The sequence below is a fragment of the Crotalus tigris genome, unplaced genomic scaffold, assembly GCF_016545835.1.
Source record: "Crotalus tigris isolate CLP2741 ecotype Arizona unplaced genomic scaffold, ASM1654583v1 scf7180000018954.1357295, whole genome shotgun sequence".
In the NCBI taxonomy this organism is placed as follows: Eukaryota; Metazoa; Chordata; class Lepidosauria; order Squamata; family Viperidae; genus Crotalus; species Crotalus tigris.
Genome location: NW_024097293.1, coordinates 570,977 through 589,292, shown reverse-complemented (window position 1 = coordinate 589,292; position 18,316 = coordinate 570,977). Strand labels below are relative to the sequence as shown.

General features: G+C 40.4%; 1 protein-coding gene across 3 annotated transcripts in view; it reads left to right on the top strand.

Moving 5' to 3' along the window:
* The first annotated feature begins 957 nt into the window (after positions 1–957).
* Positions 958–18,316, top strand: part of LOC120314561 (very long-chain acyl-CoA synthetase-like) — a 28,248-nt gene continuing 10,889 nt past the window's right edge. The window contains exons 1-7 of one of the 3 annotated variants that reach the window (XM_039357805.1): positions 958–1,038; positions 1,209–1,750; positions 4,458–4,667; positions 5,296–5,451; positions 7,161–7,285; positions 10,138–10,332; positions 17,120–17,210. In XM_039357805.1, the coding sequence (XP_039213739.1) occupies positions 1,273–1,750; positions 4,458–4,667; positions 5,296–5,451; positions 7,161–7,285; positions 10,138–10,332; positions 17,120–17,210 (1,255 nt within the window). In that variant the 5' untranslated portion in view covers positions 958–1,038; positions 1,209–1,272. Of the gene's footprint in view, positions 1,039–1,208; positions 1,751–4,457; positions 4,668–5,295; positions 5,452–7,160; positions 7,286–10,137; positions 10,333–17,119; positions 17,211–18,316 lie in introns of those variants that run through there. The other 2 variants (XM_039357807.1, XM_039357806.1) reach the window with 2 other exon arrangements.

Here is an 18,316-nt window from a genome sequence, read left to right as displayed (position 1 = left end):
CCCTCTCTCTCTCCCTCTCTCTCTCCTTCTCTTCCCTTAAAATAAAATAGCCTTTTTACACAGTTGATTTGTGATTTTTAAGACTATTGGTTTTTTAAACAAAAGAACTTAAAATATTTGTTAAAATTCAAATGAATAAATAGGGATTGGAATCCTATAGTGTTAAGTATAATACAGATAAATATTAATATAATATATATATTCTTCTGTTCAATCATGTCCAATTCTCAGAGGCTGCTTAGACAAATCTCTGCAGTTTTCTTGGCAAAGTTTTTCAGAGTTGGTTTGCTGTTGCCAGTTTTTTAGGGCTGAGAAAATAATTGGTCCAAAGTCATTCAGTTGGCTTTGTGCTTAAGGCAGGACCAGAACTTAACAATTTCTCAGTTTCTAGCTGGGTGCCTTAACCACTATGCTAAACTTGCTCTTGTATAATATATAATATAGGACTGAAATCATCACTAACCATTGGGCATGCTGGCAGGGACTAATAGGTGATAGAATCCAAAATAGTTGAAAAGTATAGGTTCTCCACTTCTATCTTTCAGGAGTCTTGCTTTATCATTAAACACAATATGTGGCCTCAAAATTGTTGGGTCACCTCCCAGAATCCCTGTCAATGAAGTTGGGAATTCTCAGTGTTGAAGCCCATGATGTTAGTGACACCAGATTGCAGAGAACTGCCATAGTATAAACAGATCCACTCTAGATAGCAGCATGAAAAAAGAGCTGATGATTGCAGAATCCTTTGCCAAACTAGTTCATGCAATGTGCCTTTCCTTCATTTGTATTGCAGATGTTTGTATCTTTCTTTCTTTTCTTGATTAAATTGTGTCATAAATGTTTGTTCTGCAAAGCCAGTGACCTTCCATATTGTTAATTTTCATTTACCATCAACTGTGCCAACAACTTTTTTCCACAGGACTTTGAGATATAAAGTGGGCAAGGACAAAATTAAGCAGCACTGTGTATAAGTACAGTCTCTGCTGAATATCAAGCACCTGTGTTATAGATGAGGAAGTTGAGCAACAGATGAGGCAGGTAAGGAACAAATAGCATGTTGGGATTACAGAGCTATACCATGTGATTCAAAGTTTATTGGCTGGGAGACAAAGGTTCCTTTATTTAAGCCTGGAGGGACTGGGTGGAGTGTGAGAATTACATCTTTTGATTATTCGTGACTTCTCTTCTTTTTGCCTTGCACAAAACAGGGCTTGGATAGAGCCTGCAACATATTGGATTCTGATTCCAAGATACCAAGACTAAATTCCTGCCATGCTGGATCTATACACAGCTGTGTTTGGGCTTTTGATTCTTCTGCCCCTGCTGGGCAAATATTTCTTCCCCTATTTTTGGTTAGATCTGAAAAACATTATTGCCTGCATACACATGGGATATCAATGTCACAGTTACATGCAGCGCACTGCCCCTTTCACTGTATTAGAAATATTTTTGGCCAGAGTTAAGAAGTATTCAGACAAACCCTTGATTATCTTTGAAGATGAGGTTTATTCCTACCGAGACATTGATAGACACAGCAACCAGATAGCCAGAGTACTGAAGGACTATGTGGGGCTGAAAGAAGAGGAGACCATGGCTATTTTCTTCAAAAACATCCCTGCCTATCTCTCCGTTTTGATTGGCTTATCAAAGATTGGCTGTCCCATGGCATGTGTCAACTATAATTTACGACTCAAATCTCTGATACATGTGCTGAAGTCTTGCAAGGCTAAAACTCTTCTAACAACTCCAGGTGAGAGAATCGTGTAGGAAATACTTCCATAGAAAATAGTAATATGTTGTGACTATTGGTCATTTCTCTTCTTTTTGAATTGCATCCAAAGAGATTTTTTTTTAACCCAGGGGGATGGGCAAAGTGTTACCACAATTTCTGATTTTGCATTAGTAAAATAAGTTTGACATATGCAAAATGATTTCTTTTATAACATTATTCTGTCAGCATTGGATGAGTTAAGATTGGAAATTTTTGTAGTAGGGAAACACCTCTTGGTTTAATAAAAGTACACATTTACATTTCTCTATTAAAAATTTCCCAATAATTCAACTAACTGTAAATGTATTTGAATGAATGATCGTCTTTCTCCTTTATTTGTTTTGTCTTGTCCAGCACTATGACATCAATTGTCTTCTGAGATCAGGAGGGTAAGACCATAAGAACTGCAATGGGCCATGTAGAGTAGCATTTTGTTTCCGTAGTATAAAATAGGTATTTTCCAGAAGCTAAGATTATCCACCTGTTCCATCAGATCTGGAAGAAGGCGCTTATGATGGGTCCTATATAAACAGGATTTCCATCTGATAGCACCCAGACTCTGGAACATTATTCCCCACTAAGGTTAGATTGGTCCTAACTTTGTTGATTTTTAGGAAGTCCCTGAAGACATGTCTATACCATTAGTTGTATGGAGATCATGTTTTATGATCTCTAAGCTGGCGCTCTCTTGCACTTTAACATCTTTAATCAGTTTCTGTATCTGCTGTTTTAACTTGTAAGTCTCATAAGTGAGATAGGCAGCTATATAAATTTAAATAAATAAGTAAGTGGATCAGTCCATTCTAGTGTCTTTTGGACACAAGTATTCAGACAGAAGCATCTTTGGGGCAGTATTTTGAGGTAGAAGTCTAGGGTCTTTACTGCACTTTGAAGTAAGGAAGTAATTTGCATTGCTACTTAATGAATATCCTAGTTCTGGGCCTTTTTGAGAAATCTGGATAATCCACAGCTATGTACGTAATTATACCACAGTATTCAGATTTATATTGCTTGCAGGCTCCCTATAGATTTTGAAATGAGCATTGCTGAGAGGGGGGGGGCTAACCCTTTTACATTGTTTTAATGCATTTATTAATCTTATTATGTATAAATATAATTCATAGAATCATATACCTAATGGGTTTATACAATAAATGTATACTTTGGAGCTGTGAATAATGAAGTAAGGAAGGTTGTGGCTGTGGTTGTGGTTGGAGGCAATCTGATAAGTTAAAGTTCATTAGCAATTTGGCCCTATTCAGCAAAGGAGTCAATTTCTACCTACACTGCTTTTCCACAATGTCTTCCGGTACAGCTGGGTTGAGAAATGAAATATTGATCATATTCTGGTCCTAGAAGAGAACTGGTCATTTTCTGAATGACTTACTATGATAATTTTGCAGGATACTTGGAGATTCTCACATTAGACATGACTTGGGATATTTCTGCATGAAATGCTGATATTCCTACAGTGGTTTCATCCTATCTTTGTTCTCATTTTTTCTTTTATGATTTGAAAGAAGTATAATTTAGTGATCTTCTTGGATTTCTTAGTAATAATATTCAGCACCATTTTTCTGAACAACCACTGAGGTGGGGTTTGGGGATAATGTTTTATAGAAAAATTTGGCAGGTATTCAGAAGATATCATTAGAAGACATCACTACTGTTCTGTTCCTTGGATTTTTACTCTGATTCTTAAGTGTATGGATTCTATTTTATTATGTATAATCCCATTACTGTTTGGACCCATGAAATATTTTGCAAAACTTATTCAATCCCATTGTTAATGATGGTGCGGTTATTTTTGTTCACAGTGATTTAGAGCTATTTTTGTGTTAGTTGCACTAGAACATTTTTATTCCCATTCTTGCCTTTTTCTTTGTATTATATCTTCAACATGATCTCAGTGGTCTTAAAATTATATAGCAAGTTTTACACTCCCTCCAAAATTGATATTTCTATGAATCCATAACATATGCAAATACTCTGTTCTTACTGAAGCATAGTTCCAGAAGCAATATTCTTTTCATACATATAAGTATTCTAAGGTAACCATACTGTTTATTGTCAGATTTTGAATTGATATTCAAAAGTGATTAACACTAGATTGCTATAAGTCAATGATGTATATGTTCAGCTTGGTTATAATTATATTTTGAATGTAACCATAAAAATGGCCAAAGAATTATTACACAACATTAGAAAGATAAATGTATTCAGGACCTGCAGCAACAGAATACTGATATACCTTATATTATTTGTTAACACCTGAATTAAATATTTTTCAACAAAGAAGTATGGAAAAGACATGAAACCAATCAATCATTCTTTTTTATTTTTTTAAATAAAATAATATACCAGACTTGCTTCTTTTCCCCCTCCTTTTTCTTGCTTTATGGCTTGCTTGTTAGTGCTAGCAGACAGATTCATGTATACATTTTTCATCCTGTTTCATATAATAAAACAATCAGGAAAAATGGACTATATTATACATTTTTGCCTAGGAGTACTTAGTGTTTCTAAGAAAACAAGGTTAGAGTTCTACTCTTTACATTGTCTTTGCAAAAACTCTGCCATGCTTTTCCTCTGTTTTAGTACTTATGAAAGAGGCTCAAAAAAAAAAAAAGATTTCCAAAATTAAAGCAGTAAATTCACTCAAATATTTTTTCTTTCCTTTTTCAAGATTTAAAAGATGCCATTGAAGATGTCCTGCCTACTTTAAATGATGAAGGGATACGTGTTTTCTATCTGAGTGATGATTCCCCAACTGAAGGTGTAGAGGCACTGCTCAAACGGATCAAATTAAGCTCTGCTGAATCAGTGCCCTTTTCCCTCAGAGCCCATGTAACCCCTAAATCTACATGCCTATATATTTTCACCTCTGGTACCACAGGTGAGCAGCATCAAAGGTGGAGTGGTTGCTGGGAGACCTAGAAGGGTAGAATATGCTGTTGGCTGGAAAGATTCTTTATTGACTTCTGCCTGTATCGTTGCATGATTTTTATGATATGCATAGCCTAGAGCAGGGGTGTCAACTGCCGGCCCATGGGCCGGTTGCATTATACAGAGGCTGCACCACCCTAGTTCCGGCAATGCAAAAAAAGTTGTGATACGTCAAAAAACGTCATGTGACATGGAGAGTTTGACACCTGTGGCCTAGAGGCTAGATCAGGGTTAGGTAACAAGTGACAAGGTTAGGTTAACAAATCATTTTCCTTGGTTTTATGATGGCTTCCTGCCATCAGACTTCATCATTATCATGTCATCATGACTTGTCCACCTGACATCATAATCATGTATGTCAGCTGATGATGCTGTTGTCGAATGGAAATTGTCAAAACTTTAGTTCATTGATCTGTGATATTTTTGGCCAGTGAATGCCAAGAAGGGATCATATTATAATCCCTATGTCTGGCATGGAGTCAAACATGCTATGAAACTGATTCTAAATTATTATTTCTTCCTTTTTCTCTCAATTCATTGCACCCTTTATTTCTTGTTCTCTTTTTACTTTTCTCCAGGACTCCCCAAAGCTGCTGTCATTTCCCAGAAGAAAGCATTAAAGGGGTTGTATTTGTGTCACTTGATCGGTGTCCATAACAAGGATGTTGTTTATATTCCACTCCCACTGTACCACTCAGCTGGACTCCTTGGGCTTCTGGGGACCATAAACGTGGGTAAGCACAAAAGAGTAGGGAGCCTGGAATACACATAAAGAGATCTTCACTCTCAGAGTATAATCAAGATATCATACAGTTTGGAGAACATCGTAGCCTGCCCCAGATTTTATCCTAGCAAACTAATAATAGTTCTGCATGAAGGAGTTAAGAAAAATGGGAGGAGCCAAGCAGGAAAATGTGAAGGCTTATACTGTGGTGTCAATTATTTACCAACCTTCATACAGTAATGATATACAGGTGGGCCTCAACTTACAATAGTTCATTTAGTGACAATTCAAAGTTACAGCACTGAAAAATGGACTTATGACCATTTTTCACACAATTGTTGTGGCATCACTATAGTCATGTGATCAAAATTCTGACACTTGGCAACTGATTCATATTTATAATGGTTGCAGTATCCTGGAATCATGTGATGACCTTTTGCAAACTCCTTACAAGCAAAGTCAATAAGGAAACCAGATTCACTTAATAACCGTGTTGCTGACTTAACAACTGCAGTGATTCACTTAACAAGTGTGGCAAGAAAGATCATAAAATGGAACAAAATTTCACTTAGCAGAAATTTTGGGCTCACTTATGGTTGTAAGTCAAGGACTACCTGTACATTTCCAGTATTCTGACACAAAAATAACATAAATATAACCTCAAAATTAGTAAAAATTAGATGTGCCAAGAACACTTTAACTGGCTTTTGGCAGATTCAGAAGGAAACTCCCCTCTCTTGGAGCTGTTTTGCAATGCAAATAAATGTACTTATAAGGCAGCAAATGGACATTCAAGATATGAATGTCAATGCTGGGAGTGTGAGGATCAGCAGGAGGGGGAGGAGGAGGGGAGGAGTTTTTCTTGTTTTAACCATAGGCCACCAGAAAGTATACATGAATTTCACGGACTGATAGATATTTTAGTAGAATTCATTTTCTACGATTGTGTCATTTGTTTATTTATATTTATTTATATTCCATCTTTATTATTCTTACAAATAAGCCAAGGCAGCGAATATATTAAACATGACAATATATTCCCACAACAACAACTCTGTGAGGTAGGTTGGGCTAAGAGAGAGTGGCTGACCCAAAGTTACACCCAGCTGGCTTTCATGGCTAAGATAGGACCTGAACTCACAATCTCCGTAATGGAAGAACGTGAAAATTACATCCCTTTTTGTTTTCTAATTTATTTATTGAAATCTTTCTTGCCAGTTATTCCTAGTAGGTAATTCTAGGGCAGGTCATAGTATCAGTTTTATGGAACATTTAAAGTGGTAAAGACTACCCAGCTAAACTAAGAAGCAGAAAACAACTTGTAAATCATTGAATAGTGGGTGGATAGATCAGTGGACCAAAGATGTGTGGATCAAATATTTTCTAATCACAACCGTATGAAATGTAAAAATATATAAACCTAAATGGCCTATTTCTTGCCAACATCCCAACCTATTTGGATATTTGATTGTAGAAGAAAGACATTCACAGGAGCAGGAAAGTTGCAGAGAAGAAAACCTTTTATTTATATATTTAGTTATCTTATTTATATCTTGATTTTGTCCTCTTCAACTGTCCTGGATCCAAATCATTTTAGGCCTTTTTAAGTAACCGGGGAAGATGCCATTGAAAAATTGCAGGGTGGAGCATTTCAGCTCAGGGTTCTAACCCAGTGATCACACTAACTTCCTGAACTTTCTCTCTCTCTGTTTATGTAAGGGGCTACATGTGTTCTGAGATCTAAGTTCTCTGTTTCTCATTACTGGGATGACTGCAGGCGTTACCGTGTCACTGTGATCCAGTATGTAGGAGAACTGATGCGCTACTTGTGTAATGCACCAAAGGTAATTGATAAGATGGACTAATACTTCAGAAAACAATATTATAAAGAATGATAAGGGACTGCCTGCCAAATTGCACATAGCAGTGTCTAGGCAATGCAGATAACAATCTAAAAAATAACTAGGCCCATATCATATCATAGAGACCTAGGCCCAGTTTATCATGAATGCATGGTGTGTTTCTATATTCCTCTCTCCTATATCCATTCCTTCTCCCTTCATCTAACCCAATTCGCTCCTTTGTTTCCCATTTCATGAAAAATTGATAATTATATTTGCCAAGGAGAAAGTCATAGAACACATATATGCATAAAGTTACATATGTATATATATAAATCTATACCATAAAATAATCCAGGGTAATACTAAAAACAAAACTGTTTAATTAAAAGCTGAGCCTTTCGTTGGTCAACACTACTGACATCATCAGAGTGTGATGCAAGATTGCCGGGAGTCCTTCTTATGCTGCCAGGCGACTTTGCGCTTGGTTCCTTGACCTAGTTCCCAGTCCGTCCGTTCCCTCCATCTGGTTTCTTAAAGGGCCCACATCCTTTATTGCGTTAGTGCCCTTCGAGGTTGCTATTTCCTTCCTCCTGGATCCAACCACTCTCCGTTTCTGCTCGCCTACTCCTGCATCCATCATCCTCTCAAGCCCCGTTCCATGGTCTGTTCAACCCTCCCTGGACTGACTGTGCTTGTGTACATTCGAGGGAGGGGGTGTATCAAGCAGATCCGGACATCTATCTGGGCAATCCCTGGCCGCTGCATTCCTGCATATCATGGAGTAGGTGTCTGGTGGGTTATCGTCCAACCACCCTTGTTGTTCACCCCCAAGTAATGAGGAGCCTCAAGAGGAGGGAGACAACTAGAAGTGGTACAGCATACTCACGGACACCCAAGGAGGAAGACAGCGTCCCTGGGTGGAAGAACATATGCAGGAATGCAGCCGCTAGGAATTGCCCAGATAGACGTCCGGATCCACTTGATACACCCCCTCCCTCAAACATACACAAGCACAGTCAGTCCAGGGAGGGAATGAACAGACCACGGGAACATGGGAGTGAGCGAGCAGAAACGGAGAGTGGTTGGATCTAGGAGGAAGGAAATAGCAACCTCGGAGAGCACTAACACAATAAAGGACGTGGGCCCTTTAAGAAACCAGATGGAGGGAATGGACAGACTGGTAACTAGGTCAAGGAGCTGAGCACAAAGTTGCCCGGCAGCATAAGAAGGACTCCCAGCAATCTTGCATCACGCTCTGATGATGTCGGTAATGTTGACCGACGAAAGGCTCAGCTTTTAATTAAACAGTTTTGTTTTTAGTATTATCCTGGTGTTTGGATTATTTTATGGTATGGATTTATCCAGGATTCACATTTTTAGTATAATTAGAGACCATATAAATCCATGTATTTATAGAGGTAAAAGGAAAAAAGAATGGTATTATTACTAATCTTTCATAGAAGAATAGTGCTGTATCTTTATATGGGAATATATAGTGAGAAAGATTGAGGGCAATAGAAGAAAGGGACGACAGAGAATGAGGTGGCTGGATGGAGTCACTGAAGCAGTAGTCATGAACTTAAATGGACTCCAGAAGGTGGTAGAGGACAGGAAGGCCTGGAGGAATGTTGTCCATGGAGTCGTGATGGGTCGGACACAACTTCGCAACTAACAACAACAATAGTTGTAGTACATGTAGACTGATGCTATTGTGCAATGCCACTATTCCTTTGTATATTCCTTATAGCAATCAGGATCTTAGCAGGTTGCAAAACACTGAAAAAGAGCTTTGGGAATTGATCCAGGTACATGGAGGTAAAACAAAGAAAAGTATTCTGAGAAAGATGCTCAGGAGTTTTAAAATGGCTATGTGGTAACAATAGGTTTATGGTTGCTTAGCTTTGTTTTTGTATGACAAATTTGATTTGAAAGTGGCCACTTCCAAGTTTAAATGAATCTTTTATAAAACTAGGGAACCAAGGAAGGATTACAGGGAGTTTTCAAAAGCAGAAATATTTGTTGAGAATCTGGGAGACACTAGATAAGAACCATTTTTCTGTTGAGGAGTGGGGAGGGAATAGTCATTGTCACAAGAACAGTAAACAACATGTTTTCTAGCAACAACCATTTAGTTACAAATGCTAGAATGTGGTAATTCCTGACATTTTTGCTAGGCCTTAATCAACTCTTGAGTCACTACTACTTGCGACATTGAAGAGACAGTAGGTGAAAAACAACTCTATTTAAAGTCAAAACAGAAACTAACAACCAATGGTCCACCCATACTTATAGACTTAGCCTAAAGGCAGCAGCCAATAGGAACACAGTATTCTCCTGCTTAAATGCATAATAAGTAGTCTGCAGAAAGAAAGTCTGGCTTGTTGGCCACTGGCCAGCTAACCGTTTTTTCCACAGTTCTCAGCATCTCAATTCTCAGACTTTACTCAATACATTACAGTTACAAATGCTAGAATGTGGAAATTCCTGACATTTCTGCTAGGCCTTAGTCAAGTTGAGTCCCTGCTACTTGCTCAGAGATGCTATTCAGATACTAAGATATTAACCAGAATTTGGAAACCAAATCTGTTTTATTTATTTACTGGTGACATGGATTTCCATCTGCCTATACTAACAGCATCATAGATATGCAACTGTAGCTTGAAATAACTAACACCCCTCATAGAGTTTATAGTCTAATTGTAAACAATCTTTATGGATGTCCCATCATCTTGTAGGCTGTTCTTCAAGCAACCTCTTAAAAAGCTGATTCCCTGCCTGATCAGTTGGCATGGCACTGCTAATGCAGTATTTATTTTGGAGAGCTCTAATTTCTTTGATATCTCACCTTGCAGAGAGACAATGACCGTGACCATAGGGTGCGAGCAGCCTTTGGCAATGGATTACGAACAGAGATTTGGAATGAGTTCCTGAATCGATTTGGACCCATCAAAATCTACGAAGTTTATGGAGCTACTGAAGGAATTGGTGGATTCATTAATTATGTAGGAAAAGTTGGAGCAGTGGGAAAGACCAATTTCTTCATTAAGGTAATGCGAAGTTGTCCCAAAGATGCTTTTTCAGGAGGCAACTGGACTTTTTTGTTTTTCCTTCAAAGATGTTTCGCTTCACATCCAAGAAGCTTCTTCAGTTCTGACTGGATGGTGCAGAATGGAAGGGTTTATATTCCTTGCAGACAGCTGGTCATTTGCATTCTTTTAGAGAGTTGTTGATGCCACCTGGAGGCTTATCTATGTCATCAGGGTCGCCTGAGTAGTGCAAATGTGTGTGGAGCCTTCTTGGCTGCAGGATATTTTCTGCCTTGCATCCCTTCACTATTGAAGACAAACAAAGGCTGTTGGGGATGAGTCTGTATTGTCTGCATCTCAAACTGAGCTGCAAATGGTTTCTGCAATCTGCAATGTTTTCTGGAAATCTGTTCATACTTCCGCATCATTCGAAGAGTGTTTATCCCAAAGTGCATGGCTAAATGTCTATGGAGATTCTCAGTCATCCAGGTCATGGTTGTCCCAAAGCTGCTTTTTCAGGAGGCAACGGGACTTTCTTGTTTTTCTTCGAAGATGAAAATGATCAGCTGTCTGCACGAAATAGAAATCCTTCCATTCCCCACCATCAGTCAGAGCTGAAGAAGCTTCTTGAATGGGAAGCGAAATGTCTTTAAAGGAAAAACAAGAAAGTCCAGTTGCCCCCTGAAAATGCACCTTTGGGACATCCATGAGTATCTCCATAGGCGCAATGTGAAGTTCTTATGGTCTGTAAATGGATCAAGAAAATGTCTGGGCCACTTCTAGCCACTTAGACCTCTAGCCAATATATACATAGGGTCATAAACTATTAGAACTATATGAAACATAATTGGAGTATTTTAAGAAAAAGACATACAGCCTCCAAACCTAGTACTTTCAAATTTCTCTCTGAATTTGAGGAACTGTCAAATAACCTGTTCTCAACCTTTGCTATCATTAGTCTCCAAAGGCCACATGAAATGTAACTGATAAACTGATATCATTGAAATGAATTAGCTTTTCTTGTTTCGGAAGATCTGGGATTTTTTTTTTTTTTTTAAATAGTACATTAGGCCGCCCAGGAGTGAAATCTCTCAGAGCACATGGCACGGTCAGCTATTGAGAGAATGATGCTAGTTCTAATGTTTTACTTCAAATAATCCCAGACTGAGGCACTCCAGAGAGGTTCACATAACATCTTTCTTTCTACAGCAAGAGCAGGAAAATGCTAGAGCAGCTTTTGAAGAATTTTCTAGTTCAAAAATCCTTGCTCTGATAGTGCCAGTCACTTAATTGACTGGATGCAAATCAGTGGATAAGTATGTAACTCTCTGTATGTATTTATCCATCTGTTATCTATCTATCTATCTATCTATCTATCTATCTATCTATCTATCTATCTATCTATCTATCTATCTATCTATCTATCTCCCACCTTTATTATTTTATAAGAAACTCAATATGGCAATTGTTGTGTACTGAGTTCGTTGAAGCATAGACCAGACTGATGTAATACAACTATTCTTTATTGCTGAAAACACAGAAGTGGCTCCAACAACCACTTGACATCTATTTATACAGTGCCTCCACTAGGCAGTAACCAATCATTTTAAAGAACAATTTCCCGCTTAAATTGCAGGCTAGCAGTTTGCTCCACGACAGTTGGAGACTGTATTTATTTATGTATTTATTAATGACTAACCCAATACGTTACACCCTTCCCCCTGGATAAGTCAACACATTGCAACTTATGAACATAATCACTCAAATATGTAGGCGGGTTTCGTGTCTGTTCGGAGTGCCGCATTGTTGTTTGAGGTCCCCGAACTACAAGCCTCCTTGTTGGGCCAGGTAGACCAGGGTCGCTTGGCCCGATCGCTTCTGGAAGACCGGTACCTCATTGATCGTTCTGGCTGGGTAGACTTCTGCCATGTCCATTATTGCCGGGTAGACAAGTGCCGCTGTCTTCGTTTGCAATACTGCCTGATGGACTCAGGACAGGGTTCGTTGGTGACCCCGGTTCTGCAGGCATAGTCTCAAATGTTTTGGGTGGCTCAGGCATGGCCTGGTCACCTGGCAATCCACTAATCTCTTCTCTGTCAGCAGCCAGGCTTTGGCTAGCCAGATGCTGCTGCAATTGGTTTATGTGGCATGACCATCGTCCAGGGCCACGTCATAAGACAGTGGCCCTGACACTTTTGAAACCACAGCTGCCACCCAAAGTGCTCCCAGCCTGTAGTTTCTCACCCATACTTTCTCACCAAGCTGCAAACTTCTTGGAGGCTTGGATTGAGATGTTTCCGCAGCAGCCCTGTCAGGGTGGAGATGGTCCAGCCTGGTGGTTAGCTGACATCCCCATCTCAGTTCCGCTGGACTGCAGCCCATAGTGGTGCAAGGAGTAGTATGTTGGCAGAGTAGAAAATCTGCTAAGCAATGATGCCAGTCACCTGTCATTAATTTCTTCAGTGCTTCTTTGATCGTTCTGATCATTCATTCTGCTTGACCATTTGAAGCAGGATGAAAAGGGGCTGAGGTAGTGTCACATCATGTTGGTCCTCAGGAAGGACTAGAACTCAGCTGCTGTGAATTATGCCCCATTATTGGATACAATCACATTTGGAAGGCTGTGCGTGGTAAAGATTCTGTGCAGTTCCTGGATGGTCCTGGCAGTAGTCATAAATGGCTACCTCTGGCCATTTAGAATAGTTGCCCACAGCAATGAGGAACACCTGTCCTTTGAAGGGTCCTGCAAAGTCTATGTACATGCAAGACCAAGGAGTTTGCGTGGTCTCCCAACAATGCAGTGGTGCTTGAGGCATTTCAGGTCGGGCCTTCTGACAGATCTGGCAGCTCCTTATTTGAGCCTCTATGTCCTTATCCAGGCCAGGCCACTATAAGTAATTCCTAGCAAGTGCCTTCATCCTAACTGTGCCTGGTTGACCCTCATGCAGATATTCTAAAACTCTGGCTCTTCATGTGGGTGGGACTATCACCCTGCTTCCCTGTAGCATGTAGCCTTTATGAGCTGACAGCTCATTTTTTCTGCTAGTGAAACTATGAAATTCTGGACCTGGTCTGTTATCAGGCCACCCCCTCGACATCCAGTTCAGAACATGACTGAGTGTTCTGTCAGTGGCAGTTTCAGCAGCCACATCTCCAGCATGAAGGGGAGTCTCAGGGAGATCCTGGATTGCCAGGATGCGAACTGCAGGTGCTGGGTCGGGATCTGGGTGAGACAAAGGCAGTTGACTGAGTGCATCAGCATGGCCCATTTCCTTGCCTGGCTTATGGACTAGCCTGTAAGAATAGGCAGCCATGAATATTGACCATTGCAGCATCCTAGGAGAAAGGATCTGTGGGGTCTGCTTGTCTGCTGTAAAGAGTCCTAAGAGAGGCTTATGATCCATGAAAATGGTGAAGGAGCGCCCATATAGGAAGTCATGGAATTTTTAAATTCCAGCTACAATGGCTAAAGCCTCCTTGTCTATCTGTGCGTAGTTCCTCTCTGCAGAGGATAACATTCTGGAATAGTAAGCGATGGGTGCTTGGTGCCCATCTGCCATTAGATGGCTTAAAACTGCTCCTATGTCATACGGTGAAGCATCACATGCTAAACTGACAGGCAATTTCTCATTGAATTGAGCTAGTACAGAGCTTGATGACAGCAGTGATTTGATTGCTTTAAAAGCTTTTTTGTGAGTGTTTGTCCACTCCCACAATGCCTTTTTATCCAGAAGTCAATGAAGCGGCTCTGCCAATGCTGTCTTGTGTGGCAGGAATGAACGGTAGAAATTAAGTAGCCCTAAAAATGCCTGCAGCTCCCCTTTTCACTTAGGTCTGGGAGCCTGTTGTATAGCTTTAAGCTTAGAGTCAGAGGGGTGGATTCCAGCAGCATCTATCCTGAATCCCAGGAACTCAGTAGAGTTCACACCAATTTGGCACTTGTTGCTTTTTAACTTCAACCCCGCTTTGTGGAACTGTTGAAGAACTGCTCTGAGACATTCTGCTAAAACTGCTGCAGATTCCCCAGCAATCAGAACGTCATCAAAATAAGGGCACACACCTGAAATATTCTTATGTATGCATTCCATTACACTCTGGAACAACCCTGGAGCAACATTTTTCCCAAACTGCAGGTGACAAACCTTGAATGCCCCTCTATGTGTGACTATTGTCTGAGTCTCTACAGTGGCATCATTCATAGGCAGTTGTTGATATGCCTGTGTGAGGTCCAGTTTAGCAAATACACAACCTTTCTTCAGTGATGCCAGGATGTGGCTTACCACTGGAATTGGGTAAGCATGTTGCTGCAAAGCTTTGTTAACTGTGCATTTGTAATCAGCACAAATATGAATGTCCCCATTGGGCTTCACTGGGGTTACTATGGGTTTTTCCTACACGCTGCTATCTACAGGTTGAAACACTTCCTGCTGTACTAACTTGTCTAGCTCTGCATCCATTTAAGGCTTTAGTATGAAAGACACTCTGCGAGGTTTGATCCTGAGAGGAGTTACTGTTGGATTGAGGTTAAGGGACATTGGTGCTTCCTTGTATTGACCTAAATTAGGGCTGAATACATCAGCAAATTCCTGGCACACAGCTGCTAGGTCAGCTGTTTCTGTGTAGTTGAAGCCGGTTACTCTGATGCCCAGGGCATCAAACCAGTCCAGCCCAATCAAACTGGTGCACTGGCCTTCAATGACCATGACATTGAGGGGACCCTCAAACTCTTTGAAGCTGACTATTATTGTGGCTTCGCCTTTCATCACTACACAACAATTTTGAAAGTCTGCCAGAACAAGTCTTGACAGTTTGAGTTGAACTCGTTTCCTACCTTGTCTGCAGATGTCGCTAAACGTTTTGTGAGAGATTATGGACAGGGCTGACCCGGGGTCTAGTTCCATAGAACAAGGGACACATTGCAGCCTGGTTTTAAATCTCAGCTTCTCTTTAAGAGAGCGTTGGGCTCCTGTCCTTAATATGTTTCTGCTTCTGGAGGAGTAACTGACTCTGTTCTGTCTCGGGGCCCATCTACCTCTCCTTGGGATGTCTTCAGGCAGAACTTCTCTCTGGCGACTTTACAGACTCTGGCCATGTGCCCTTGCTTGCCACAAGCACAACAACTGCAGTGTGGAATTTGCACTCAGATCTCTTGTGCTCTTTGCTGCAACTGGCACAGCTAGGGAATAGAATTGCCTTGTCAATGGGATGTTGCCGTCTGATAGGTTGCTTCTGTAACCGGTCAATCTCATCACCCTCGTCTGGGTCTTCCAGTATTTCTGTAGTTTTGTAGTGCACAGCTGTCTGGCTGAGGGGAGTCTTCTGAGGTTGTAAAGCTTTCATTGCTTCACCAGTGACCTTGTCTGCCATGACCTCCTTTAATGCATCCTGGAATGTCAGCATTTCTTTTGCAAAAGGCCTCTGCTGCAAGTCTCGGTTCCTCAGGCAACACATGAGTCTGTCTCTGAGTCGATCCTCTAAGTCAGGAAACTCGCAAAGTCTTAATGCTTATCTTAGTGCGGCCACGAATTCAGCTGCTGACTCCCCTGCCTGTTGCTCTCTTTGCTCAAATGCATGCCGCCAAGCAATAATGGACAGCCTGGGTTCAAAATGTTCCTTTAGCCTCCTCTTCAGATCAGTGTATCTGACTGATTCTAAGCTGGCTGGGGCAATCAGCCTGCCCACACATGCAGAGCAGGGTTGCTGCCTTCAGCCCATCGTCTCTCACCCATTTGGCCCTCAGGTAGTTTTCCACCCTGGAGACATAGGAGCTCCATTGTTCAGGGTGAGAAACATCAAATTCATTCAGCTTGCCTACTTTGGCCATAGTTGATACTCATGAGGTCCTGGTCAATGCCTTCCACTGCTAGGAGCTGCTAGGTAAATCCTAGGGACAGATCCCTCAGGAAGAGTATGCCTCCAGTGTGACTTTACTGGCAGGCTGGGTGGGGATGTAGTCCCTATCAGGGCTCTGGTGCCTGGTCTCACATCCTAGTGACTTCTGGCTAAGTGCTTCAGCTCTCTCTCTCTCTCCTTAGCAGTATTCCACCTTCGTCACCACTGCTGTGTATTGAGTTCATTGAGGCATAGACCAGACCGATATAATGCAACTATTCTTTATCATTGAAAACACAGAAGTGGCTCCGATAATCACTTGACATCTATTGATACAGTGCCATCACTAGGCGGTGACCAATCATTTTAAAGAACAATTTCCCGTTTAAATTGCAGGCTAGCAGTTTGATTCGTGATAGTTGGAGACTCTTTTCAAATATACACAATAATGGATTATAACAACTGTTAATGACTAACCCAATACGTTACAGCAACTGTATTTAATATTCCTTCTTCCTCCTAATTTCACCACAACAACAACCCTATAAGGTGGGCTGGGCTGACAGAGAGAGGGACTGGTCCAACGTCAACCAAACAGCTTTCATGCATAAGGTGGGATTAGAACTCACAGTCTCCCAGTTTCTAGGCCAGCACCTTCACCATTACACCAAAAGGTAAGGTGGGATGTCTGATGGAAGTGCTTGTCCTCTTGCCTGTGATAAATAATTCATTTTGCCCAGTCCAAAGAATGTGATAAAACATCAGTCACAACATACCTGATTTTCTGCCTCATTGCACCACAGGATTTGTTCAGAGGATGAAGGGAGAGAGTTTAGCTCTGTAGGGTTTAGCTGGGCTTCTTTATTCAGCATGAATTTCCTTGTTCCTTTTGCTCATTAAATCCATATAGACAAGTGTAAACCTGTCATCAATGCCTGTTTTGGAATCATATTTCTAATTGTCTGTTCAATTTCAGAAACTATTTAACTATAAACTTGTGCAATATGATGTGGATGCAGATCAGCCTGTGAGAGATGAGAAGGGGTTCTGTATCCCAGTGCCTACAGGTATGTTTTTTAAGACTGACTGACAAACAGAAAGCTAGACAAGTTTAAGATAGACTAAACTTTGCATTGTCAAGAATTCACTCCATAGAAAGATATTCTGCTCCTCCAAGTCAATTTGGCTTCGACTGCCATAAATCACAGGAACATCAGGTCTGTGGCAGAGTTTCCCAACCTTTTCGGCTTTGCAGACCAGTTGCAAACAGCTCGTAGCCCACTAGCGAACCGTAGCCCTGGTCTAGGGCATGTAGAAATATGGTACATTATTAAAAGAAAATTCACACATCCCCTCTTCTTAAAAAAATAATAAAACATTTTAAAAAGTTTCTAAAACTTTCACTGTTTTGGAGACCATGTGTAAAAAATATCAAGATGGCAGCTGTGATTGTGCAATCAAAACCCCAATCCTTTTAATATTCATTGAACAATGGATGGAGTTTTGATCATGATATTGCAGTCAAGCTATTGCTCCTTTTAACAACCACCCTGCCCAGTGAACACTCCTGAACTGTTTTTACAACAAAGACCCAGAGTGATGCTGTCAGACCATAGATAATATGCTTGACTTGCATCTTTCTATTGCTTCATGCAAGGATTTTGATTCAAGAATGAGAATGCTAGAAGATTCTAAGCATTACTATGTTGAGATTACCTTTTATTGTGGTTCTAACCATTTTTCTCTGTAGAAGATTTCTGGCATTCTTTTTAAATATTCTAGTGCTAGTGTACTATCTGTGAAATTAAAAAAAATCTTTTCAGCAAAGCATAGTAGAAATGGAAATATGGGATTCTCTTGCTTCTGGTTCAACATGAAGCAAAAGGCAAATCAGTATGTCTCACTACAGTATTTTCATAAATGTAGCACATATTGTATTTGTATTAAGACCATAGATGGCATGGCTGAAAAGAACAAATCAGAAACACAAACTAAAATAAATAGACATTATGTACAAAATGGACACAAGTCAGGAGTTCTGAACTACAGTTTATAAAATATAACTTTGTAGGTAGAAAGTATATACATCATTAGGATACAAACTTCTATTCACATCATAATGGCAACAATAGTAACTGTGGTTACTATTGTTTGAGGGGAAGTAACTGGGTGG